Source organism: Anolis carolinensis, chromosome 3, assembly GCF_035594765.1.
Source record: "Anolis carolinensis isolate JA03-04 chromosome 3, rAnoCar3.1.pri, whole genome shotgun sequence".
Taxonomy (NCBI): Eukaryota; Metazoa; Chordata; class Lepidosauria; order Squamata; family Dactyloidae; genus Anolis; species Anolis carolinensis.
In genome coordinates this window covers 251,849,352-251,875,003 of record NC_085843.1, presented here as the reverse complement: position 1 = coordinate 251,875,003, position 25,652 = coordinate 251,849,352, and the positions used below count along the sequence as shown (strand labels likewise).

At 43.7% G+C, this 25,652-nt stretch overlaps 1 protein-coding gene across 1 annotated transcript in view; it reads left to right on the top strand.

Moving 5' to 3' along the window:
* Nucleotides 1-498: 498 nt before the first annotated feature.
* Nucleotides 499-25,652, top strand: part of irs1 (insulin receptor substrate 1) — a 67,782-nt gene continuing 42,628 nt past the window's right edge. Inside the window, exon 1 of the mRNA XM_003218293.3 lies at nucleotides 499-5,675. Within this exon, the coding sequence (XP_003218341.2) occupies nucleotides 2,063-5,653 (3,591 nt within the window). The 5' untranslated portion in view covers nucleotides 499-2,062 and the 3' untranslated portion in view covers nucleotides 5,654-5,675. The remainder of the gene's footprint in view (nucleotides 5,676-25,652) is intronic.

Genomic DNA, 25,652 nt, shown 5'->3' with positions numbered 1-25,652 from the left:
ATGTGAGGCATCTATATATGTAAGAGAAATCTAAATATATGTATGTATGTGTGTATATTCAAAATGTGAATGCATAATGCCACTACAGAAGGGGTCTGCAGGGCGAGAAGAGAAGGACCACGGCTCACAGCTGCAGCCTCTCGCTGAAATCACGGGCGGCCGCACGGAGGAGGCAGAGCGCATGCGTGAGATTCACAACCCATCTCTCGTTTATAAATAACACGCCACTGAATGGCGTCTACTCTGATGAAAAAGAGAGAGAAGCGGTGGGGAAATACTACGCCGTGCCTCTCAACCAACCCTGGGTGCCTCCCCGTCTGGCTTTCTACAACCCCCCCCCTCCCCGGCAGCCTTTGAATGATAGCTAGGTGCTCCAATGGGATCGCTGAAACTCCCCTCCCGCCTTTAGCTGGGAAGGTGAGCGCTCTGAAGTTGAGGTGCTGAATGAAAGGGAGAAAAGAGGAGGGGCGGGTTGGAATGCCGCGCGAGTAGGTTAGGTTGCTCCCAAGAAGATAGAGACGGAGAGCGCTTTCCCGCACGCATGCGCAGTGGCTGATGTAGACACACACACTCTTCTCCGCTGTTCAGTGCTGCTGGGGCTGGCGGTGGGGCTGGTCCACGCATTGGCGCCGTCACGTGTTTTGCTCCTCGGAGTGAGACGGAGCGTCGTCTGCTGCTGCTGCTCCTTCTGGAGGGGGCTGGACTCTTAAACACGCACTCTCTCCCTCACACTCGCTCACTCACACATACACAGAGCCGCTTGTTTTGGTTTGGGAGCGCGCACAGGCGGAGGAGAGAGAGGGCTGAGCGGCTTCCCTTCATGAGGACGAGGAAGAGGAGGCACCGGCGCTGCTGCTGCTGCTGCAAGGCGAAGGCCCTCTGCGCCTCCTGCTGCCGCCTCTTTTCCCCTCAGAGACTGGAATGAAGAAGAGGAAGAGAAAAGTGGACGAAGACGCAGAAGATGTGCCTCCCCCTCGGCGTCCTCCTCCTCCTCCTCCTCAGTCTGCACTCCTCCTATCCGCCTCCTTCTCCGTTCCCCCCTTCGCTCGCCCCTGCTGCTGTGTCTTCTCCTGCTGCAGCCTCTGCTTTCCTCCTCCTCTTCCTTTGGGGAAAAGAGCACTTTCCCTTCTTCCTAACCAGACGGGACTGAATGGGGTCGACCATCGTTTCCTCCACGAACTGAAGAAGAAGCCGCTCTGAAATAATTTTTGGGATATTGCTGTGCTTTATTTTGGATTCTTTCCTTCCTCCCTCCCTCCCTCCCTCCAAGAAGGATTTGGATTTTTAATTTTATTGAGTCTTGGTGCTATTGGACTGACTGCCTGGTTCCATTATTATTATTATTATTATTATTATTATTATTATTATTATTATTCAATTTTGCCACTTGTTTGGTCTTGTTTGGTGCTGTTGGGACTACTTGGGATTGTTTTCATTTTTCATTATTATTGCTATTTTTTTTGGTTACCTGCGTTCAAGTTAAAGACTTCTTTCTGTTTTATTTTTGCAAAACAAACTCTCTGGACCTCCTTCTTTCCCTCCCTCCTTCCCAAGAGGATATTGGATCCTAAATTGGTTCCTTTCTGAAGGGTAACTTGAGAAGAAGGGGGCTGTTTGTTTGGGAGAGAGAGAGAGGCAACTGGGGGAAACCCTGATGGCTCCCTTCGCGAGAGGAATTTCCACTCCTGTTTGGATGAAAGGATGCCCTGCTCTCTTTGCTCCCAGGCTGCTGCTTCTTGTACCAGGCTTTCCAGGGGACTTCTGAAAGCCACGTTTCTCCCCAGAAGGTTGATTTGGAAGTAAAACACAAAAACAAACCAGCAGCATCTAACTCGGCAGAGGCTCCGAACAGCTGTTTTCTGCTTCACCACTCTTCTCTCCTCCCTTCCCATTTTGGAGCTTTTTTATTGGTTTATTTTGTTATTGTTGTTATTGCTGTTCTTGTTAGATTGCTGCTGCTGCATGAATGGTATTTTGGACTGCTGCATTCATTCGCCTTCTCTGCTGATTTGGAAGCTGCCCTTTGCCATTGGAGCCGCAGTGCTGCCTGCCTGCTTCCAGCATGGCAAGCCCCACCGATCCTCATCACCACAGCGAGGGCTTCTTCTCCGATGTCAGGAAGGTGGGTTACTTGCGCAAACCCAAGAGCATGCACAAGCGTTTCTTCGTGCTGAGGGCAGCCAGTGAGTTGGGGCCTGCCCGCCTGGAATATTATGAGAATGAAAAGAAATGGAGACACAAATCAGGGGCCCCAAAGCGTTCGATCCCTCTGGAGAGCTGCTTCAACATCAACAAGAGGGCAGACTCCAAAAACAAGCATTTGGTGGCTCTCTACACCAAGGACGAGCACTTTGCCATTGCTGCTGACAGTGAGCCTGAACAGGAGAGTTGGTACCAGGCGCTGCTGCAACTGCACAACCGAGCCAAGAGCCACCATCACCAGCATCATCACCATCACCACTACCATGGGGATGTTACCGTGGGGGGTGGGAATATTGGAATGGGAGAGGCAGGAGAGGATAGCTATGGTGACATGGCTCCTGGCCCAGCGTTCAAAGAAGTTTGGCAAGTGATCTTGAAACCCAAAGGTCTGGGCCAGACTAAGAACCTGATTGGCATCTACCGCTTGTGCCTAACCAACAAAACCATCAGTTTTGTCAAGTTGAACTCTGACGCGGCAGCGGTGGTGCTGCAGCTGCTTAACATCCGGCGGTGTGGCCACTCTGAGAACTTTTTCTTCATTGAGGTGGGGCGCTCTGCAGTCACTGGACCAGGTGAGTTCTGGATGCAGGTAGATGACTCAGTGGTAGCACAGAATATGCATGAGACCATCTTGGAGGCTATGCGGGCAATGAGTGAAGAGTTCCGACCTCGTAGCAAAAGCCAGTCTTCTTCTAATTGCTCCAATCCTATTTCTGTGCCTCTCCGGAGCAGGCATCATGTCAACAACCCACCACCCAGTCAGGTGGGGCTCAGCCGTAGGTCTAGGACAGAAAGTGTGACTGCTACCTCCCCTGCTGGCAGTGGAGTGGGAGGTGGGGCAGGGGGAAAGCCCAATTCTTTCCGTGTCCGAGCATCCAGTGATGGAGAAGGCACAATGTCAAGGCCAGCATCAGTGGATGGAAGTCCAGTGAGTCCTAGTGCGAATCGGACCCACTCACATAGGCACCGCGGCAGCTCCAGACTTCATCCTCCTCTCAACCACAGTCGCTCCATCCCAATGCCTTCCTCACGTTGCTCTCCTTCTGCCACAAGCCCCGTCAGCCTCTCATCCAGCAGTACCAGTGGTCATGGCTCCACTTCAGACTGCCTGTTTCCACGTCGGTCCAGTGCTTCAGTCTCAGGCTCCCCCAGTGATGGGGGCTTCATCTCCTCTGATGAGTATGGATCAAGTCCTTGTGACTTCCGCAGCTCTTTCCGAAGTGTAACCCCTGATTCCCTGGGACACACACCACCGGCCAGGGGAGATGAGGATCTTAACAACTATATATGCATGGGAGGGAAAGCTGTCTCTTCCTGCTGCAGCATCACTGCTCCTAATGGGCAATTTGCCCCACGCCCTTGCCACCCTCAGCAGCAAAAACCCTATACTCCTTGCTGTCCCCGGCTTGGCAGTGAGGATGTGGGTGATGTGGAGAAAGGTTTCAGGAAACGGACACATTCAGCTGGCACTTCCCCTACCATCTCCCACCAGAAGACCCCCTCGCAGTCTTCAGTAGCTTCCATTGAAGAATATACTGAGATGCTCCCCTCATATTCCTGTGGTGGTAGCAGGCTCCCTTCTTTTCGACATTCTGCTTTTGTGCCAACCCATTCTTACCCTGAAGAGTGTATAGAAATGCACCAAATGGAGGGTAACCACCACCGGACCAACTCTACCCCACACACTGATGATGGCTACATGCCAATGTTGCCAGGAGTTGCTCCTTTGCCTAATGGTGGAAATACTTCCAAAGGTGGTGATTATATGCCCATGAGTCCCAAGAGTGTGTCTGCCCCACAGCAGATCATCAACCCTGGAAGAGGAGGCCGCCATGTCCAAGCCATGGTGGACTCCAATGGCTACATGATGATGTCTCCAAGTGGCAGTTGTTCTCCAGATAGTGGTCCCAGTGGTTACAGCAAACTCTGGCTGAATGGGACAAGTCATCACCCCAAACTTTCGGTGGAGAGCAATGAGGGGAAGCTGCCAACTGGTGGCAGTGATTACATTAACATGTCTCCAGCCAGTGGCTCTGCTACCAGCACCCCTCCAGATTGCTTCTTCACTGGCTCAGGAACTCCAGGCCCAGAAGAACCATCAGTGCAGGGTCCCACCCAGTCCCACCACAAGCCCATTTATTCCTACTTCTCCCTGCCACGCTCCTTCAAGCACATGCAACGTAGGACCGGTGAAGAGGCAAATACTCAGATGCGCCTGTCCTTCAGTTCTGGCCGCTTGCTGTATGCTGCTGCTGAGGACTCTTCCTCATCCACTAGTAGTGATAGCCTTGGTGGCCCTGGGGGACAGGAGGGTGTTGGGTATTCTGTTCTTACACAGCCATTACAGCAGCCTGCTCCTTCTTGTCCTGTGGACACAGCAACGCTGGCCAAGAGCCGTTTGGCTAGACCTACCCGTCTGTCCTTGGATGGCACAAAGGCCAGCACTTTGCCTCGTGCTAGGGAACAGCTCCCGGAGCCCAAAAGCCCTGGTGAGTATGTGAACATTGAATTCAAGCAGCCGCCCTTCCCATCACCTCTGCCTCATGGAGATACTGGCTCCAGTTCTGAGGAGTATATGAATATGGACTGGAGGACTGCCTGCCCAGCCAGCTTAGCACCAGGGCAGGCAAGCCAGGGAGGGGTGGGCCACATTGGTGGCCGAGACTATAGGAGCATGCAATTGGGCAGCGGAGGGCACTATGTGGTTTGTGCCCATACCCCCTCTCCTTCTCCTCCAGCTGTTCTGCTCAGTTATGCTGATATGAGGATGGGTCGTGGTAGGCCAGAGAAAAGCACACCTCCTATGGGGCTGCCCTCCCCTCATCCTCAGGCCCAGCCAGGGGATTTGGCTTCAGTCTTGCCCCACTCCTGTTCTTCATCCATGATTGGGGGCCCAGGAATGACCAGCGCCTTTACACATGTCAGCCTCAGCCCTAGCCACAGCACCCAGAGTGCCAAAGTGATCCGTGCTGACCCCCAGGGAGGCCGGCGACGCCATAGTTCTGAGACTTTTGTTTCCTCCACCACCCCTAGTGGTGGCCTGGGGGCCCCAGCTGTACCCCATGGTCCTGGAGGGGGGCCTGATGATGTGAAGCGCCACAGCTCAGCTTCTTTTGAAAATGTCTGGCTGAAGCCCATATCTGGAGAGCTGGGATCTTCCTCTGGCCACCGTATGGCAATCAGGAGGGAGCAGATAGCTGGCGGGACTGGAGGAGGTACTGAAAATGGCCTCAATTACATTGACTTGGACTTAGTGAAGGATTTTAATCGCCACCAACATCCTCATCCTCAGGAGAGCACTTCCCTGCTAGGGGTCAAGCAGCCAACGCAGCAGCAACAGCAGCACCAGCCACCTAAATCTCCAAATCAGCCTTGTGGGAGTAGCCACTTGAGTGATGAATTAAGTGCATATGCCAGCATTAGCTTCCACAAGCGGGAGGACACCCAGTAGCTGGGCAGGAGCCAGAGACAAGGTGAGTGTGCTGTAAGCTAACAGTTGTTTCATAGTGTGGGGTTGGATATTGGGAGAGATGGTGTGAAAGCTGCTTTGGATGGTTAAAAGAATAATTTCTCTTTAAGCATTTAATTAATACACTGAATCTTGGAATATGGTTAGATCACGTTTCGCTGTAGGTTATGTAACGGGTCTTTTCTTTTGTTCCTAGCTTTAGCGTATTGCCTTTAACCATTTTCTAGTCTCATTTCTGTCTCTTTTTTGTGTTGGTGTTTGGAGCGTGATTGGCATGCTAATTCTCATCAACAGGATTTACTATTAGAGGTGTTACTAGAGTCTGTTTATAAATTTGATACAATCATAGTGGAAGTGAACCAAGTCCTATGTCTTGTCTAGTGGTGGAGAGGGAATGGCTATTAATACAAAGCAGAATCTCAGGCTGCTTACTGTGTTGAAACCTATTCCATTCAGAAAAAAGAAACGTATTAACCAAAAACATATGCATATCTTGTTTGATGTTTTTCTATGTGATGCCCATTTCAGTGGCATTTGATCTTTGAAAAAGAGGCAGTTGCACAAGAAAAGAAAATTGCAAAAACAGCCAGCTGTTCAGAGTTCCAATAACAAGACATTAAATGGCATTCTTTGTTTTTGTTTTGTAATGTAATTGTTCTGTTAAAACAAAATAGGGTATTGTGTAGGACCTCTGAAGCAGTTGCTTCTTAAGTATGTACAAGTAAACATGTCTAGGCTAGGTGGTGGCATCGTTATCATTCTCATAATTCTGTGTGAATGTTACCTTTATGAAATCGCTTAATCTACTTTTGGCTGAATTTCTGTGAAGTGTCTTTATGAGTTTTATATGTGTTTTGACCTTCAGAATATTCAAATTTTAAAGAAAGACATTCTCTGTGTCCATATGAAGGGGCCTCTTCATATATATGTGAATACATGTATATTTGTTCCAAGGTGTGTGCTGCACAGGAGCAAAAGGTCTGGCTTTCACTTAGGACATTGGAGCTGGAATTGGAAACCTCTACCATTGAATCCTTGGTGGAGTATCAATTTCTGTGGCCTTGAAGTAGTTTTTCTGTATACAAAATACATGCAGAATGAAACCACAAAGGATTTCTATGTGTATTCATTAGCTAGTGTTTACATAGGGTTCTGTACATGAAATATGAGGCATGATACTAACGTAGAATATGTGTAAAGTTTTGTTTTTGATGCTACTAAGAAAGCCTTTCTGCTGCTTTGTTGCATTGAGCAAAAGTTGATGAATAGCTCTTAAATTATAAATTAGGTGGAATTTCCATAAAATTGTCACGTTATAGTTGTGAGAGATTAGTGGAGTAGCCAAGAGAATTGTTTAGTTTTGTTTATGGTTTGAGTCTGTATAAGAAAGCATTAAGCAATAATGAGGGACTTTCTCACTGCCAGTTTTTTCCAAAGCATGTATACTGCCGATGTGAATATGGCTGCCACTCTTGCAAAGTGTTTCTTCCACCAATTATGCTTGTCAAAACGTTGCTGTTCTTCACCGTGATGCCTCTGCTCCAAGCTTTGTATTGTGAGAGTCCTCATGATCTGAGCTGACCTCTTCCCACCCTTCCCCTTACCTTTGATCCGTAGTAGTTATTGGTAAGACACGGAAAATGTTTACATTGGCACAGGCGGAAGCAAATCCAGCAGCATGCTTTTTGATTTAAAACGTGACTTCTCCTGTGGGGTGCTTTCATTACTTGTTTGCTGGATGCATACTGACAGTGTTGAGAGATGTGAGTGTTAAAGGCCCTTAGATTATATAGTTGTAGCTTTCCTGTAGTTGAATTGGTGGGAATTCAGAATGAAAACTGAGCACCCCGAATCTCCAGTTACAATTCAGTGGCACTCACTGAAAAACAAATCAAGTACTTGTTGTTGACTGAAAGATTATTGCTGCTTTCAACTATATAAAGAACCACAAATTGTCATGTGGCATATAAAAGTTGTCCTCTTGTATGTGTAGCAGGCTGGTTATAAAATTGCAGCATGAGAAGTGCAAATACTAGAGAAGGGATGGCTGTGTGTCCTGGTTTAGGGAGCATTTTTTTTTTACAGTGAATATGTGTTTCAGGGCTCCTACCTTGACATTGACTGTAGTTGCAGTGACTTTGTTTAGGGCATAACCCTTAATTCGTTTATGGGTGGTCTCATTCTTTGGCTGTCTGTTCAGTTTAAATATATCATGGCACCACTAGATTTGAAGATTATGGATACTTCTCTTTTGTTTCTGATATTAATCAGAGATCTGCGGTGCTAAAAATGTTAGCGTTGTTACTACAGAATCAATTAAGTACTTATTTGTCTCACTATTCTCTATCTTCTTGCTTTTTTGAGTGATCATTCATGCTGCCATAAGTTACATAACTATTCTGCAAATCTAATGATGTATAGGGATGCTTGGCTGATAATGGTGTAGAGATACTGATATGCTGTTCCTTGATGGTCTCATTAAAGCTGTTGTTTTAAGCGTGCATGCATGTGTATATTATGAATTGTGCTATTTAAAAGGAGTATGCAGTAAGCCAGTAATTATCATTTTTTTGTTCTATGGATCACCCTAGGATCAAGTAAAAGATACCCCACATTTGCTGTAAGGATTCTGTGCAGCTTCAATCTCCTTTCCCCAAATTGTTGCTACTTTGTAATATCAATATAACCAAATCCTCAGTTATAAGGGGCATGTTTTATACACTACTAGAAAAATTCAGGAAAATTCTAATTTCTCTCCTCTCCCTTGCCCTAGTCGGCGTATAGGATGCAAACTTCTGTACTTGATTTCCTTGAGCCTAACACTCAATCTCAGTGTATAGTAACACAGCATCCTTATGCTCCTCTATAGTGTGGAAGCAGACGCACCATCAGGTATGGACAGCATGCATGTTCAGACTGTTGTGAGGGGAGAGTGATAAGACTGTTTTTATGAAACCTGGGGGTATTTATAAAAAAAATAAGCAAGATTTTTCATACCCCCAAAAGTATGTACAGTGCTCCCTAGCTAATCCGCGGTTCGGGTTCCGCGGATTCGCTGTATCGAGGATTTTTCCATCCAGCCCGCCCTCCCTTTGCAGGCACAAAAAAGGGCCCTGTTTGAGTCATGTAACCTGGTCCGCGCTTTCTCCTCAGCCGCCTGCAGGCAGTGCCAGTAGGCCCTGCCTGCACCTCATCACCCCAGGATCAAGGAAGACAGAACAGTATGTTTAAAGAGGAAAAGAGGGAGGGAGGGAGGCTGTATTTATTGAAATAAATATAGTGCCGCTATATCACGGTTTTCCACTTTTCGCGGGCAGGCCTGGAACCTAATCCCCGTGAAAAGTGAGGGGACACTGTATCCCTTTCCTTTCCCTTGGTGCCCAGTGCCCCATGTATATAGACTGGCAACTGTATCAAAGGGTAAGGCTGAGCAACATGTCAAGTTCCTTAACAAGTTGGAACAAGGTACCTTCCGAAACTAGCAAAACCTCTTGCATTGCCATTATTGTATTTCATGCAATAGATAATTTAAATGTATTCACCATGTGTTGGACATATACATTAAAATTCTACATACCCGGCATGTGCCATAAAATAACACAAAGAATTAAGAATACTTGTACATTACAAGGAAAGATAACAATATACCAATATTGGAATTGTGGAAGTTGTTAATTTTGCTGTATGCCATTTATCCTTAGATGGTAGTATCCTGTTACTATGATTTGTATTTTGCATTGTACATGTTGGGGTTGGAGATAATGGAGTAATATTTAGCTCAACTGTTCTTGGAACACTGAGATGTTACTCTTTTTGACTAACAGTGCTCAGAATCCCCCAATCTCTGCTTTTACCAAGGAAATAATTGTTTGCTCTTTAGTATACCGTTCTTCTCAGAATTCTAAAATATCTTAAAAACAGGAATATTTTTGTTTCTTAATCATCTTATATTGCTCTTTAGTTGCTTTTTGAAAGGGGTTATCTTGCTCCCATTTTGTTTTTGTGCATGATGAAATTTATTAGATATTGGCAGTGTATGTTATGTATATTTTGTCTGGGACATGAATACTTTCAGTCTTTTAAATTATATTTCAATGTTCCTGATTCTTTGAAACTGATAGCTTTTAGGTTGATTTGTATCTGAGTACATCCATATGTTCACCTCATTCAGGCGTAGACAAAAATACGGTTCATAGTCACAGTACTGTTTCGGCTTGGAATGGAATTTGCTTACCAGTATAGTTTCATTGACACAAACAGTAAAATTCATTGTTGGTCACTTTATATTGTTGACCACAGAAATGTTTGGGCCTCTAGTGCAACTTTATTTGGGTGAAACTGTAAAAAAGTGTCTTTTAATTTTAGGTATGCAAACATCACCAGATATTTCAATTGGGATTATCAAGTAGCTACATTTTTATATTTTTCTCATGCATCTGCATTCCATTGTTTCTCAGGGAAGTCTTGATCAAGGAAATCACATTTGACTGCTCCACAGTTGTTCAATCTCTCTTTTTACAGTGGCAATTGTCATATTCACTGGAGGTATTGCCTAAAGAAGCTAAAGAATTTCTGCAGTGTTCTTATGAGCACATAGTCCAGAAGTTAGTATATGATGCTAGTTATAAATCTGCCACCCTGCCCTCTCCCACTTTGACTTGTTATGAGCAGTGCAGTGATTGAAGGTTAAAGTTAATGTGTTATACTTTTATGAATATAGCCTAAGTGAGCTTTTAACTTACCCATCAAATGCTCTCTTCTTAACCCAGAAAATGTGTGTTTTAGGTTATTTCCCCTCCCCTGATATGCCTATGTTATGCTCTCTGATCCTCTGAACCATAGCATAGAGAATGGAGTATTCCTGTGAAATATGAAATTTGTGGGACTGTTATAAGCTGGTGTGTGTTCTTGCCTTCCCCGTTACCTTTTCCTTTTGTACACAGTTTAATAGCTTATTTGTCTGTAAAACTAGTCTCATCCCAGGGATCATCTTGGGTATCATCCCAAGGGAAAATTAACAAAAGCATAATAAAAGTATAAAATAAATAATTTAAAATGTGAACAATTCAGCTGAACAAGGATTTCAAATTAATTCAAATGTCACACATACATAGCCCATCCTCATGCTTCTGAACCATTGTTTGGAGGAGGTGCTATCTTATCAATAGGTAGGAATTTTATATTTGCAAATAATGTATCACTTTTGGGACAAAGGCCATACCTGACTTTTCTTTACATGGTGAAGATAAATCATGCTGAAAACATTTGACTATCCAGAAGTACTTGTCTATCCAGCATCGGCAAGGACTGGGTTGGCTGGCAAGTACAGGCAGTCCCTGAGTTACAAACATCCGACTTACAAAGAACTCATAGTTAAGAATGGGGGCGAGACAAGACGAAGTAAGAGAGATCTACCCCTAGGAAGGGAATTTCACTATTGAAAGAATTATCATGAGGAAAAAGTGTCTCAACTGAAGCTTTAGCACCAATCCTTGTTTCCACATCAAACCAAAATTTTTAAAATTCAGTTATCACAGGGACAGAAAGTGAGGTGAAATCTTCTGAACAGGGGCAGAGACAGCAAAACAAACACCACATAGGTGTTAACCCATCCCTATGCTATCCAAAATTTCCTCAGGCAAAGTGTACAAGGTATATAAATGAAACATAAATTATTTATTTAGACTTGGGTCCCATCTCTAGGATATCTCATTATGCATGTACATATAAATACTGGTTGGTATCCCAGCATTGAATAAAAAAATCCAATACACTTCTGGTCCGAAGCATTTTGGATAAGGCTATTTAACCTGTACTGCTAAGACACATGCATGCATGGCTTGACATACTACAAACTGGCTTGGATTATCTTAACTGCTTTCCTTGTGAAAGTATCAAGGCATCTGTGTTTGCATCTTCATATGTGTGAGTATATGTACATAAACTCTAGTGTGAAGAAAGGGGATATATATTTTCTATATATGTATGAATAGAAATTTAAAGGATATGTAGTTCGGAATGTTGGTTGTGCTGTTTGTAATATGCATAAAATGGATTCAAAGCTTTTATCTAAATTCAAATTAACTAACTTCCAGTTAATCAGTTGGTTGGAACTATTGTCAATAGTTTTAGAGGTTTTTAGATCTAGAGATTTTTTTTTCAGACTTAGAGGAGTATTTAAATATTTTCCCCATTTCAAAGTAGTACAATTTACTCTTGTCATGTCACTCACTCAGTTACGTTATGGACCAGGCTTCATTTTCATTAAAAATCTCTTTTGTGCACACATACATCACACTACTTTTCCTGCTATCAGTTTTCTCTTAATTTGACTTACTGTGTAATATTGGAGCCAGGCTGGGAAGAAAGTGCCTGGAGCCGTGGAATACAAAAGATTAATACTGAGATGGAGGATAGCGTAGCTTTTTACAACTGCATACCTTTGTTCATATTAAGTAGACATTACAGCATATTTTGGAATTGAATTCTAAAAGAACTTTTCAGATAAGGAAGAAAAAAAGAAGAGGAATTGTCATGTGTAAGCCAAAGAATTAGGGAGCGTATGAAATAGTTTGTTTAAATGGAAAATCTTGATAAGAAGCATTGTATAAAACCATTGCCAGTTTCAATCATTTTTGTATGACATTTTATGGAACATGTTGAAATACAGTAGTTTGCAAAAGTGGCTTTATTCCCAGTTTACCAGAATGCTGAAATTGTAGTCTTGGTCTCTTGACTATATACCACTTTAAATGTGCAGCCTTGGTTTCATTCTTTGTGGTTATAATAATTTCAAAAAAAGAATATGGATTGTAAACAATTTTATGAAATTTTGCTAGGGCAAAGAAGACAATGTGCACGTTCCGTTGGGAATACCCGAGTAAACAACATTAATTATTCAAGTATTCATGCGACAAATTTGAAGCAACACAGAATGTCAATAGTTAAAGGGGTTTTACAAAGTCTGGCACTTTTTAAAAACCAACTAAAAAAATACCTTGAAGTGTATCTCTGTGATCACGCTTGACATATCTAGGTCACATTTAACCTTCCATAATTGAAAGGTTTGCTAATTTCTCCCTAAAACTTTGCAGTGGGATTGGAAGGTAGTGAAAAATGTGTGGTGTATGTTGCTGTTTTATCACAGCTTAAATTCTACTTTAACTGCTAGTTTAGTATCTAAATCATAGGGTTACTTCTGAAATCCTCTCTCTTAAATGTTGAAAGTTCCAATTCAGATTTTATGGATAGAAAATATTGAATGAGTGCTGTCAAAATGTTCAAAGCCAAGTTCTGGATATTCAGGCATATTTCCAACTGAGCCAGGGGATTCAGGTATCTGTGAGATGCTACAAAGAGACAGTTTTAGGAATCTTGAAAATTAGATACCTGTCACCTGAGATAATTGTAAAATTATTCTGTCCTTTGGCAATTATTATTGTATAATTTGGAAAGGTCAAGCTGCTCACCTTGTGTGATGAACCATGGGCCTTGTAGTCCTGCTCAGGACATTGCAATTCCTGATGAAGATGAAAACTTGGGTTTTTTACCTTCCCAGTCTGAACTGGATTCCTCTCAGCCTGATCTTTCCCAGGCAGATCTGGGAACCTTGCACCTGCAAGAAAGTTGTGCCCCAGAAGTATGTCAAACAACCCCAGAGCCTTCTTCTCCCGTGTTCTTGCGCCGGGAGTTTTGTAAACAACAGAGAAGTTTGGATTCAGCTTCGCGCAGGAGTGCGAGGATAGCAGCTAAGAATGTTGCCAATTAACACTGGTTCTCGTGAGAATCTTTGAGGAGTTTAACATCTGGTCTCAGAGTTTAGCTTTCGTTTCTGATTCCCAGAGAACCGCTTTGGTGAGAAAGTTGGACTCTATATAGGTGTTTTGCCCGCGTAGCAACTTCGCGGAGTCAATTCGTCAGCCTGCGGAGCGAGTTGTGTTTGGACAGCGCGCTCCGATTCAAGCCTCGCTTCAGCTCAAGCCTTGCCTTGCTATCCAGCCTTCGCCTTGCTTCCCAGCCTTGTTTACCTACGGACTTTGCCTTGTTTCCCAGGACAAATCCTTGCCTTGTTTCACGGATTTTACCAAGTTATTCCACGGACCTTGTTCTTGTTCTTAGTTACCTTGTTCCACGTTCAAGCCTTGTTTCAAGTATCAAGTTATTTCCTAGCCACGCTCAAGTTTTATGGACTAAAGGACCTTGTCATCTCCCCTCACTTTGCTTGGCAAAGTGAGTGTTTCGGTTATTGGATTACAACTTTGGACCTTAATATTCTTATTGGACATTGCTTTTTTGGACTAATTCTGACCTTTCCTGAAGGGTCTAATTCTGGACTATTTTCTACACTTGTTTTTATTAACTTTATATATTCCTTCAATAAAGATATTAGTTAGATTCTGGCCTCTGTGTATGGTTATTGGTGCCTCTGCCGCCTGGGTCGTGACAGTTTGACTCCGCCACCCATAAGCACCAACTAACCGAGGCCAGGATGTCTACCGGAGCCGCGCCGGCTGGACAGCCGCTCAGCTACACCATCAGCAAGGACGAAGTGGACCGCATCCGTGACAGACTCAACGCGCAGGATGGAGAAATAAAAGGGTTGAGGGAGCGCGGAGTTCGCCTCCCGGCCATGGCGTTGCCTACCAAGTTTTCTGGAGAAGCTGCTAAGGTTCATGTTTTCCGCCGCCAATGTCAAGCTTATCTAGAGGCCCGTGATGCCGAGTTTCCCCAAGAAGACATCAAGGTGGCGTGGGTCTACAGTCTTCTAGATGGACCAGCGGCTAGCTGGGCGACGGCCCTGTTTGATCAAGCCTCCCCCCACCTAAATTCAGCACAACGCTTCTTGGATCACCTTAAGGAGACCTGGGGAATCGAGGACAATTTGGAGGCAGCCGGTCACAAACTCCGGCGCCTCCTTCAAGGAGACAGACCCATGTCTCAGTACATAGCCGAGTTCCGCGTGCTGGCCCACAACACCGGCTGGAACGATGTAGCCCTCAGAGGACAATTTCGGGAGGGTCTCAACATTGAAATGCTGGAAGAAATCTCCAAGGTGGATCCTCCCCAGACCCTCGAGGCACTCATTGATCAATGTTTACGGGCTGAAGTCATGATTGCCAACAGGAAACAATGGGTTCGAGGCCAGGGCGGTAGAGCCGGGGCAAAACCCCCCGCTCCCGCCAGTGTTCAGCCACGTCCGGTGTGGAGACCCCCGCCGCCAACCCCATACCCCAGAGGAGGCGAGGAGGTGCCGATGCAGTTGGGCAATGTGCGTCCCAGACTAGATGCCGCCGAGAAGGCCCGTCGTCAACGCTTGAACCTCTGCTGGTACTGCGGGAACGGGGGCCATTTCGCCAGAGAGTGCCCAGCCAAAGGGAAGCCTGCCGCCCGTCTTGCGGCGGCGTCCTCCACGGAGTCGAAGGCGTCTGAGCCGACTGGCACACAGCCGGCGGGGGAAGCCAACGACCGGGTGTAGAGAGGCTCGCCAACCCGGTCAAAAAATCCATCCAAGAGCCGCCAACCGGGGTCCTGTTCCTTCTCGTGGTCACATTATGGTCAGCAAAAAGGGGACCCGTCATGATCCACGCCATGATAGACTCTGGAGCTACCAACAATTTCATCGATAGAGAGTATGCCGACTCTCTGGGATTACAATATCATGATTTCAAGAATGCCCGTGTGGTGCAAGCCATAGACGGCCGTCCCCTCAAGACGGGCCCCGTAAGCCAGTGGTCGGAACCCACCAGGATGTGGATAAGGGAACATATGGAAGAGATTTCCTTCTTTGTTACCGAGGTTCCCCATTTCCCTGTGATTTTGGGAATTCCATGGCTGACACTTCACGACCCTAACATTTCCTGGTCCAACAGAGAACTGCAGTTTGCTTCACCGTACTGCCAAAACCATTGCCTCGTAGCCAAGGTATGCCATGCCACAGACTCCGAGCCCATCATCACCTTGCCAAAGAAGTACTCCGAGTATTGGGATGTATTCAATGAGAAAGAAGCCGAAAAATTACCCCCACATAGACCTTATGACTGTGCCATTGACTTGGTGGAGGGGGCCCCGATCCCGCGAGGGCATCTCTACTCCCTGACTGAACCAGAGCAAGAAGCTCTCAGGGAATTCTTAGAGACAAACCTTCGCAAGGGGTTCATCAGACCCTCTCAATCCCCAGCCGCCTCCCCAGTGATGTTTGTGAAGAAGAAGTCAGGGGAATTACGCTTGGTGGTGGACTACAGAGCATTGAACAATATCACCAAGCGGAACAGCTATCCCCTGCCCTTAATCTCGGATCTACTGGACCGACTTCGAGGAGCCAAGGTCTACACCAAGCTGGATCTTCGGGGGGCTTATAATCTAGTTCGCATCAGAGAAGGGGACGAGTGGAAGACCGCCTTCCAGACTAAATTCGGATTATTCGAGTCCCGAGTTATGAATTTCGGTTTATGCGGAGCTCCCGCAACGTTCCAGCATTTTGTCAACGATATTTTTCAGGACTATCTAGACAGATTCTTGATAATCTACCTGGACGATTTTTTGGTGTTTTCCAGATCACAATCAGAACATGAGAACCACGTCAAATTGGTGTTGCAACGATTGCGGGATCATGGACTTTATGCCAAGCTAGAAAAATGCGCTTTTGATCTACAAGAAGTAGATTTCCTTGGCTACCGCATCTCGCCTCTAGGGCTTTCCATGGATCCAGCCAAAGTTTCAGCAGTATTGGAATGGCGGGCGCCAACTAACAAGAAAGAGGTGCAGCGTTTCTTGGGGTTCGCGAACTACTACCGCAAGTTCATTCCAGATTTTGCCCGCTGGTCCGACCCCATCACTAGCTGCATCCGTGGAAAGCAGCCTTTCCGCTGGACTGATCAAGCAGAGAAAGGGTTCCAGCAACTGAAGAAACTATTCACCTCCCAGCCAATTCTACAGCACCCAAATCCTGGAACCCCTTTTGTGGTGCAAGCGGACGCCTCTGATGTGGCAATTGGGGCTGTACTCTTACAACCGGTGGGAGATCACCTCCATCCCTGTGCCTTTTATTCTCGTCAACTAACCACACCAGAGAGGAATTACACCATTTGGGAAAAAGAACTACTGGCCATAAAGGCAGCCTTTGAAACTTGGAGACATTGGCTAGAAGGGGCCAAATTCCCCATTGAAGTCCACACTGATCATCGTAATCTAGAACATCTAAGAACTGCCCGCAAACTAAATCAGAGGCAGCAACGTTGGGCTTTATTCTTTGAACGCTTCAACTTCCAGATCCATTATGTGACCCCAGCTCAAACCAAGCAAGCAGACGCCCTGTCACGTAAACCGGAATACGCTGCAGGACGCAAGGAGACCTTTGAATCCCAACTGCTACAACCTGAGAACTTTGCCACGCTCACTGTGGGGAACACCAAATCCAGTCCCATTGGTTCAACTTCTCCTACTCCAGGACCCATCTGTGCTCAAGAAATCAGGGCTAGTCAGCAAGCAGATGCCTGGGCGCAGGACCAACTTCGCCAAGGTCTGCATTTTCCCTTTTCGCTTAAAGATGGGCTGCTCTGCTATAGAAATCATGTTTATATCCCACCCGGACCGGGCAGGGAAAAAGCGCTTCGTCTGTGTCATGACTGCAAACCAGCAGGACACTTCGGACTATTTAAAACCATGCATTTGATCCTAAGAGATTTTTGGTGGCCCAAGATCCGCAAGGATGTGGAAAAATATGTCAACACCTGCCCAGTATGCCAGCGCTCCAAGATACGAAGGGAGAAGCCCTCAGGGCTTTTACACCCCCTTCCTACCCCATCTCGCCCATGGGAAATAATTTCCGCGGATTTCATCACTGACCTACCACCTTCCTGTGGATTCACCACGATCTTAGTGGTGGTGGACCTATTCACCAAGTTAGCCCATTTCATTCCCTGCGAAGGCCTCCCCACGGCCAAAGAAACTGCGGATCTATTTCTTCAGCATGTTTTCAGACTACATGGATTGCCCAAGAGTTTAGTCACAGACCGTGGATCTCAATTCACCTCTCGTTTTTGGAAGGCACTGCAAAAACTACTGGGCATAGACTCTCGCTTATCTTCAGCTCATCATCCCCAAACAGATGGGCAAACGGAGCGCACCAATGCCACTTTGGAGCAGTATCTTCGCTGTTATGTAAACTACCAACAGGACAATTGGGCTTCTCTGTTACCACTGTCTGAGTTTGCCTACAATAATGGAGTTCAAGCTTCTACAAAAGAAACGCCGTTCTTTGCAAACTACGGTTTCCATCCACGTTTCTTTCCCCCTGTCATTGAAACTTCAGAAGTTCCCGCAGCAGAGGATTGGCTGCAGGAACTCACAGCGGTGCAACAACTTTTGCTCCAGCAACTGGACCAAGCCAAGGAGGACTATAAACGCCACGCTGACAAACACCGCCAGCCGGGCCCCGAAATCAAGGTAGGAGATCGGGTTTTTCTGTCCACTCGCTTCCTGCCCTCCCACCGCCCATGCCGGAAGTTAGATGCCCGCTTCATTGGCCCCTATCCAGTGGTGGCGCAATTAAACCCCGTGACTTTCAAACTCCAACTTCCGCGTTCAATGCGCATTCACCCAGTGTTTCACCGTTCCCTGCTCCTTCCGGCGGATGGTGTGCGTCCTGATACAGACCAACCGGCCCCCCCTCCTGTTTTGATGAATGGGGAGGAGGAGTTCGAGGTTGAGGACATTTTGGATTCTCGCTTTCATCGCCGCCGCCTACAATATCTCATTGACTGGGTGGGTTTTGGCCCTGAGGAACGCTCTTGGGAAGACGCCTCCACAGTCCATGCTCCTGATCTAACCCGTCGCTTCCATCTGACCTATCCCACCAAACCGCGACCTCGCGCCTCGGGGAGAGGACCCCAGTTTGGGAGGGGCCCTGAGGAGGGGGATAGTGTGATGAACCATGGGCCTTGTAGTCCTGCTCAGGACATTGCAATTCCTGATGAAGATGAAAACTTGGGTTTTTTACCTTCCCAGTCTGAACTGGATTCCTCTCAGCCTGATCTTTCCCAGGCAGATCTGGGAACCTTGCACCTGCAAGAAAGTTGTGCCCCAGAAGTATGTCAAACAACCCCAGAGCCTTCTTCTCCCGTGTTCTTGCGCCGGGAGTTTTGTAAACAACAGAGAAGTTTGGATTCAGCTTCGCGCAGGAGTGCGAGGATAGCAGCTAAGAATGTTGCCAATTAACACTGGTTCTCGTGAGAATCTTTGAGGAGTTTAACATCTGGTCTCAGAGTTTAGCTTTCGTTTCTGATTCCCAGAGAACCGCTTTGGTGAGAAAGTTGGACTCTATATAGGTGTTTTGCCCGCGTAGCAACTTCGCGGAGTCAATTCGTCAGCCTGCGGAGCGAGTTGTGTTTGGACAGCGCGCTCCGATTCAAGCCTCGCTTCAGCTCAAGCCTTGCCTTGCTATCCAGCCTTCGCCTTGCTTCCCAGCCTTGTTTACCTACGGACTTTGCCTTGTTTCCCAGGACAAATCCTTGCCTTGTTTCACGGATTTTACCAAGTTATTCCACGGACCTTGTTCTTGTTCTTAGTTACCTTGTTCCACGTTCAAGCCTTGTTTCAAGTATCAAGTTATTTCCTAGCCACGCTCAAGTTTTATGGACTAAAGGACCTTGTCATCTCCCCTCACTTTGCTTGGCAAAGTGAGTGTTTCGGTTATTGGATTACAACTTTGGACCTTAATATTCTTATTGGACATTGCTTTTTTGGACTAATTCTGACCTTTCCTGAAGGGTCTAATTCTGGACTATTTTCTACACTTGTTTTTATTAACTTTATATATTCCTTCAATAAAGATATTAGTTAGATTCTGGCCTCTGTGTATGGTTATTGGTGCCTCTGCCGCCTGGGTCGTGACACCTTGCACGTCTTGACAAAACTGAGATGCTGTTCAATAATGGCAAAAATTGCCCCTTTTATATTGTTCCTGAAGACCAGAACATACCTCTTGGCTATTTTCACCTGCAAAGATAAGTGAATGGTCTTTAATTTTAACAGGTATAAGGATGGGGAAGTTAATTCTTCACCTTGTCTTTCTATGTTCTTTCATTTCCCTAATCCAAATAAATTCTGATGTCAAATTAGGCTAGAAGAAAAATCCTGGCCTAGGGAAGTATAGGAAGGGTGTGGATCAGCTCTTTTAACCTCCATACCACCCCCTTTCCTTAAAAAACAAACAACCCAATTTTTCCACTTTATCTGTGGAGGCAGCACAATAATTCCAAAAGTGCCTACCCTCAAAATTCAGGTTTGCAGTCTTCATACAAGTGTTCATCCATTATGATTGCTTGCATTGGGAAGTCTCCAAAAAAGAAATAGAATGACTTGACATTTACTTGTTTCCTTGTTTTAATAGTCATGCAAATAAATTGATCCAGTCCTGAGAGAATAAGATTTTCAGTGGTCAGTTGTCACAACTTTCATTCTTTCCGTCCCTAGCCTGGCAACTTCGATATGTATTGGATAATTATCGCTTGCATTGACCCAAACAGCATTGTTGTGCTGGTTGTGGATGATGGGAACTATAGTGTAACTTGTTTTGAGGATCTCACAAGTCTTCAAGCACCCATACACTCCAAATCTTCCCCTCTAATACTGAATTTTCTTTGTCTTTTAAGAAAAATCTTCCTGCTATTTCATTTATAATGTTTGGGTTGGTAGGATCTGGCCTTTCCTGTTTAATAGAGGAAAGTACATGATGCAGTTCAAGTGAAGGTCATTTGGGTCTGAAAGGTGTCTGGATGGAAGAATGCTTTTCTCATCTGTTCTTATTATAAGCATGATGAATTTTTGAGTCTCATAAAAAAGTAAGACCAAATGCAGCCAAATTTGCTTGATATCACAGGCCAAAGTAGATGTGGCAATATTCAAACAATTAGTAATTGTATTAATTTCTTTTTTAAAAAACAAGTGTTGCTGTAAGATTGGTCCCGTTTAAATTGAGACTCTGGTGGTGCAGCTAGATAGCTTCTTGTTTCATTTTTGACCTGAATCGGTTCCAATTGCCTGCCATTTCCATTAGAAATAAAAAGGACACTGCAGTTCGTGCCAGGTACATGGGGTCAGTTCAGACCAGTTATCTGAACCTAACCTGATATTTCCTTTAAAAATGAACCTCGCCTTTTTGCATACTTGTCACATCTAATTTGGCCCTGAGACAGCTAGTTAGCTTAATGTATTGATTGTGATCTCTCCAGCAGTTTGAAAGTGAATAGTCACAAATACTTTATTTATAATATTTTCTCAAGAACAAAAAACAACAACATGTAAGTTATAGTTTTACAATGTCTTTAGTGCTGATGCTTCACCAAACTAAACTACAAATCCTATTGTGAAGTCAAATTACATTAATTGTACACTTTAAATTATAATCCACTGACATTATTTACCCTCCAACTATCCTAGATTTCATTCTTTGATAGATATGCAGTGAAAAGGTAAAGGTAGGAGGCTGTGGCGCAGACGGGAGAGCAATGAATCACTGACCAGGAGGTCACAAGTTCGAGGCCCGCTCGGAGCTATGTTTGTTGTTTGTCTTAGTCCTATGTTAAAAAGGCATTGAATGTTTGCCTATATGTGTAATGTGATCCGCCCTGAGTCCCCTTCAGGGTGAGAAGGGCGGAATATAAATGCTGTAAATAAATAAATAAATAAATAGGAGCTGTGCTCGAATCACATTAGATAATAAAAAGAGCACATGGGGGAAAACTTGATAGTTTGGGATTTTGTTAGTTGATTTACTAGGTTCTAATATCTAATCTATTAGAATTCGAATTGGAAGGGTCAAAAAAATGGGTGCAAATAGAAAAGGAAGCAAATAATTGGCAAAGGGGAACATTATTGGGAGAGAGAATTGATAGAAAAGACTTAAAGAATTTAAAAGCGGGCCCTTGTTTTTCAATGTTGTTAATCTGGAAAAAATGGCAAAATAAATTACAAATAAATAAAATTGACCCTTTCCCACTAGAAACATTGGAAAATATGGACAAGACATTCACAAATCTAATTAGGGCACTGAAGGAAAACGGTTTCAAAAGGATTGGGGACATCATGAATCCCAAAGGAGAAATACTAAAGTGGAATATAATAAAAGATAAATGTGGTCAAGGGAACTGGATAGCATGGTTAGCTCTGTCCAGTAAAGCCCAGGCCATGAAAAGAAGAGAAGTTGTTGAAACCCCACTGGATAGAATAATTAAAAGGAAAATAGAAATAGATAAAGGAATAACTGGGCTATTGTATGATGTACTAATCACATTAACTTACAATACAAAAATAACCATTATAGATAATTGGAAACAGGAAAAAAACTTCACTGAGAAATTAATTGGGACTTGGATTGACAATATTCCTAAAATTAAGCATATAAGGATTAAAGAAACACAAAGGAAAATAATATCTAAATGGTATAGAACCCCACTCCAAGTAGCACATATAACGGGAAATACTTCAAATAAGTGTTGGCATAACTGTGGGGAAATAGGTACATTTTCCCACATGTGGTGGGACTGTAGAAAAATTCAGAACTTCTATAGAAAAATAAGAAAAATAATGGAAGAAATAATAGGGAAAGAATTAATATGGGACAAAGCTAGATACATGTCTCTCACAGTAAAGGTAAGGGAAGATAATAATAATTGGACAGAGATTCTAAAATATATGACAGCCGCAATACAAGCCACGATAGCCCGAGGATGGAGAGATGATACAAAATGGGATGTAGAAACCTGGTGGACTTATATATCAGAATATATAATTAACGATTTCATCATTCAAAAGAAAAAAATATATACAAATAGCCTAAAAGATCAAGACTGGTTAAGGAAATGGTCTGTTCTAATCGACAAAATAGACGGAGACGAAAGATACCGCACCTTGAACCAGGCGTTCCACACGATTAAACTGATGTATTGACAATTTTGAATGGCTGTTCCAGGGGGGTGGGGGTATGGGGGGAGGGTGGGGGTGGAGGGTGAAACATTTCTAAGAACTGTTTAAAATGTCATTTAAGAAATAGTTACCTTTGGAACAATGTATACTTAAATAAGTTATGTATGGCAAAAATAGTTAATTGTTATGATGTATCAAAAAGAAATAAAAATTTAAAAAAAGTTGATTTACTAGATGTGTTTTCCCCTTATAATTGTGTACCATAAATAATAGAAAAGAGAACAGTTTTCAACAACTTCATAAGACATCAGTTCAGAAGGAGAAACAACAGTATTAAAAAAATCAAGAGCAGTCAAACAGCTTCTGCAATTTATAATGCAAACAAACAAATTCTGAAAGAGTGAAGTAAATAGAATAATCTTCAGTCAGGGTGATTTTATTGAGTGAGAGAGAACAGAATAATCCTTGGAGTTGGGGCTGGAATAAGGTAATTTCAGGTGAAGAAGGTTAGGATCCCACATCTGTCTGGTAGTTAGTAGTTTTATATGTGATATAAATTATTTCATTTATTTTCTCTATACAAATAGATTACATAAATATAAATCCTTTTACTTATTTTGTATTGATCATAAAGTTAAATACAACTTGGAATGGAAAGCTATGATGACTTTAAACTTGATTGTATTTTCAAATAATGGGTTTCGCCCGACTTAGTTTGCTTAAGAATGTAGAAACCCATCCAGATTTTGTGGAGGGATATTTCTTCACCCTCCGCCTCCTGTCAGCTTTGCATTCTTGTGTACAGTATTACTCATGTATGGATTTCTTTAGCAAAAGGGCAGGCATTTGTAGCAGAACATTTATCTTAGGTATTTTGCAATTTGCTGTGTTTTTGCACATGTCTAATAATGTTTAGGTGCTTAGGGAAAAGAGAATTAAAGAAGTAGATGTCTTATCAGAATTTTTTTGGCAAACAACATTTGGAATTTCTTTTAAAGTTATTAATCCAGAGAATCTGTTACTTGAATCAAAGGCATTTCTTCCTTTATTGTGTATTAGCTTAGGTACCTGGCGATGCCTAGATTAGATCTTTTATAATTATATTTATAAGAAATAGTCATGGTTTGCTTTTGTTTTTATGAATGCTTTCATTAGAAAATGCATAAGGATATGGGTGAACTACAATTCCCAACATCATGGGTCAGTTCCCCCCAAACCCTGCCAGTATTCAAAGTTGCTCACGTTGGATATGTGTGCCGAGTTTGGCCCAGATCCATTGTCAGCTGGGTTCACAGTGCTCTCTGCTTGTGAGGGAAATGATAACTACCAGTGTCCAAGATCAAGTCCCTCCAAACCCTGCCGGTACTTAAAGTTGGTCATGTGGGGAATGTGTGCCAAGTTTGGTTGCTATCCATTGTAGCAGGAAATCACAGGGCTCTCTCGATGCAAGGAGAACTATTTTAACTCCCCAAATCCAGGGTAAGACTCCCCCAAACCCATCCAGTATTTTCTGTTGATCATGGGGAGGGGTGTGTGTCTCTGTGCCAGGTTTGGTCCAGATCTGTTGTCAGTGGGAGTCAGTGTTCTTTGTAAGTGGGAGCCATCTTGGAAATCACCCACAAGCACACCAACATACATACATTCATATGGACTTCACTTTTTATAATATCTATATTATATTACATATTATAGATAGATATGGGATGGTTTTCCTCCATAGTAGGAATATATGGCATAATTCTCCTAATTTGGTAAGACCCCTGTAACTTCAGAAGTAATGATAGCGATAGATACGATACCTCTCTAGAAATGTCTAGGTCCTCCAAGGTGACTATGAACAGAAATCAGATAATTTAATGGGATTTGGTTATATTTGTAGATTCCTGTCACTGCAGTCTGGCCAGAGATGTATCTTGGGGGCTTCTGAAATGGGGCTTTAAGGTTTACATCTTTCCTGATTATTACACTTTATTGACTCCTAGTTTATAGCTGTCCGGGGCAAAAACTACAATAGCCTTATGCCCGCAACAGTGGAAGTATATTTCTCCCATGCAGCTGAAATGTTGTGTTAAACTCAGGTGTTTACAAAATAATTCCTTATCATCCAAAGCATTGTTAAGTGATTTGTGGCTTATCAGTTTGGCATAAAATGAACATTGAGGTGGATGAAAGGTACATAGTTTGTGTTTGCTGTAGCAGTTGAGTGTGAAGTACATTGTGGGTGCTGCCCTTATCACATATTATTAGATCACTATGGAAAGGACATGAAAACATTGGAAGAGGTCTTCTCTTGAAGTACTGCTGGGTGGCTTTATCAGCACAGATGATTACAAGTTTTATATGTTCCCTTTGTCTCCTGGCAGTAGGTCTTTATGTCCATTGTAAAAGCATAATTTCTGCAGTTTTAGACTCAGATTACGTCTAGTATACTGTTTTTTCCCTAAGTGGATGAACAATGCGATGTACTAAGCCCTTTATGTTGTACGATAATTTTGTCTAATTAACCACCTTTAAATACTCTTAATATTTTTTTCTCTCAACACACTTTTGTGTCTGGCAAGTTTCTACAGAGGGGAAGGAGCGCAGGCATGCAGCTTAGGGTATGCCGTTTCTCAGGCCTTTGAACTAGGTAAGGAATGTTTCTCAGGATGGAAGAATGAATGGTTGGATGGTGCTTTTTGCCTCAGGGCTTGAAACTCACAAGAGGAATGTTATCATGTATTCAAAGCCTGTTTCACACAAGCCTTTGTTGGACAAGGTCTTAGATAGGCTCTTTGTTATTATCAAGCACTGCAGCAACAACAATAACAAAAAAAGATCTCCACAAAGTGCTTTCATTCAGTGGCGATCTAGGAAAGAATGCGAGCAATGTGCAAATTATGATACCACACTGTAAATCCATTTAGATCTTTATTTATTTATCTGATTTTTAAAAAAATATGAGGAGATCCGTGTCAAATTTGGCTTCATTTGATTGCATAAACAAAATTAGATAAACCTATTTCTGCTGTCAGAATTTATTCCATTTTCAGCTGTCGTGTTGAATTACCCTTTCAGA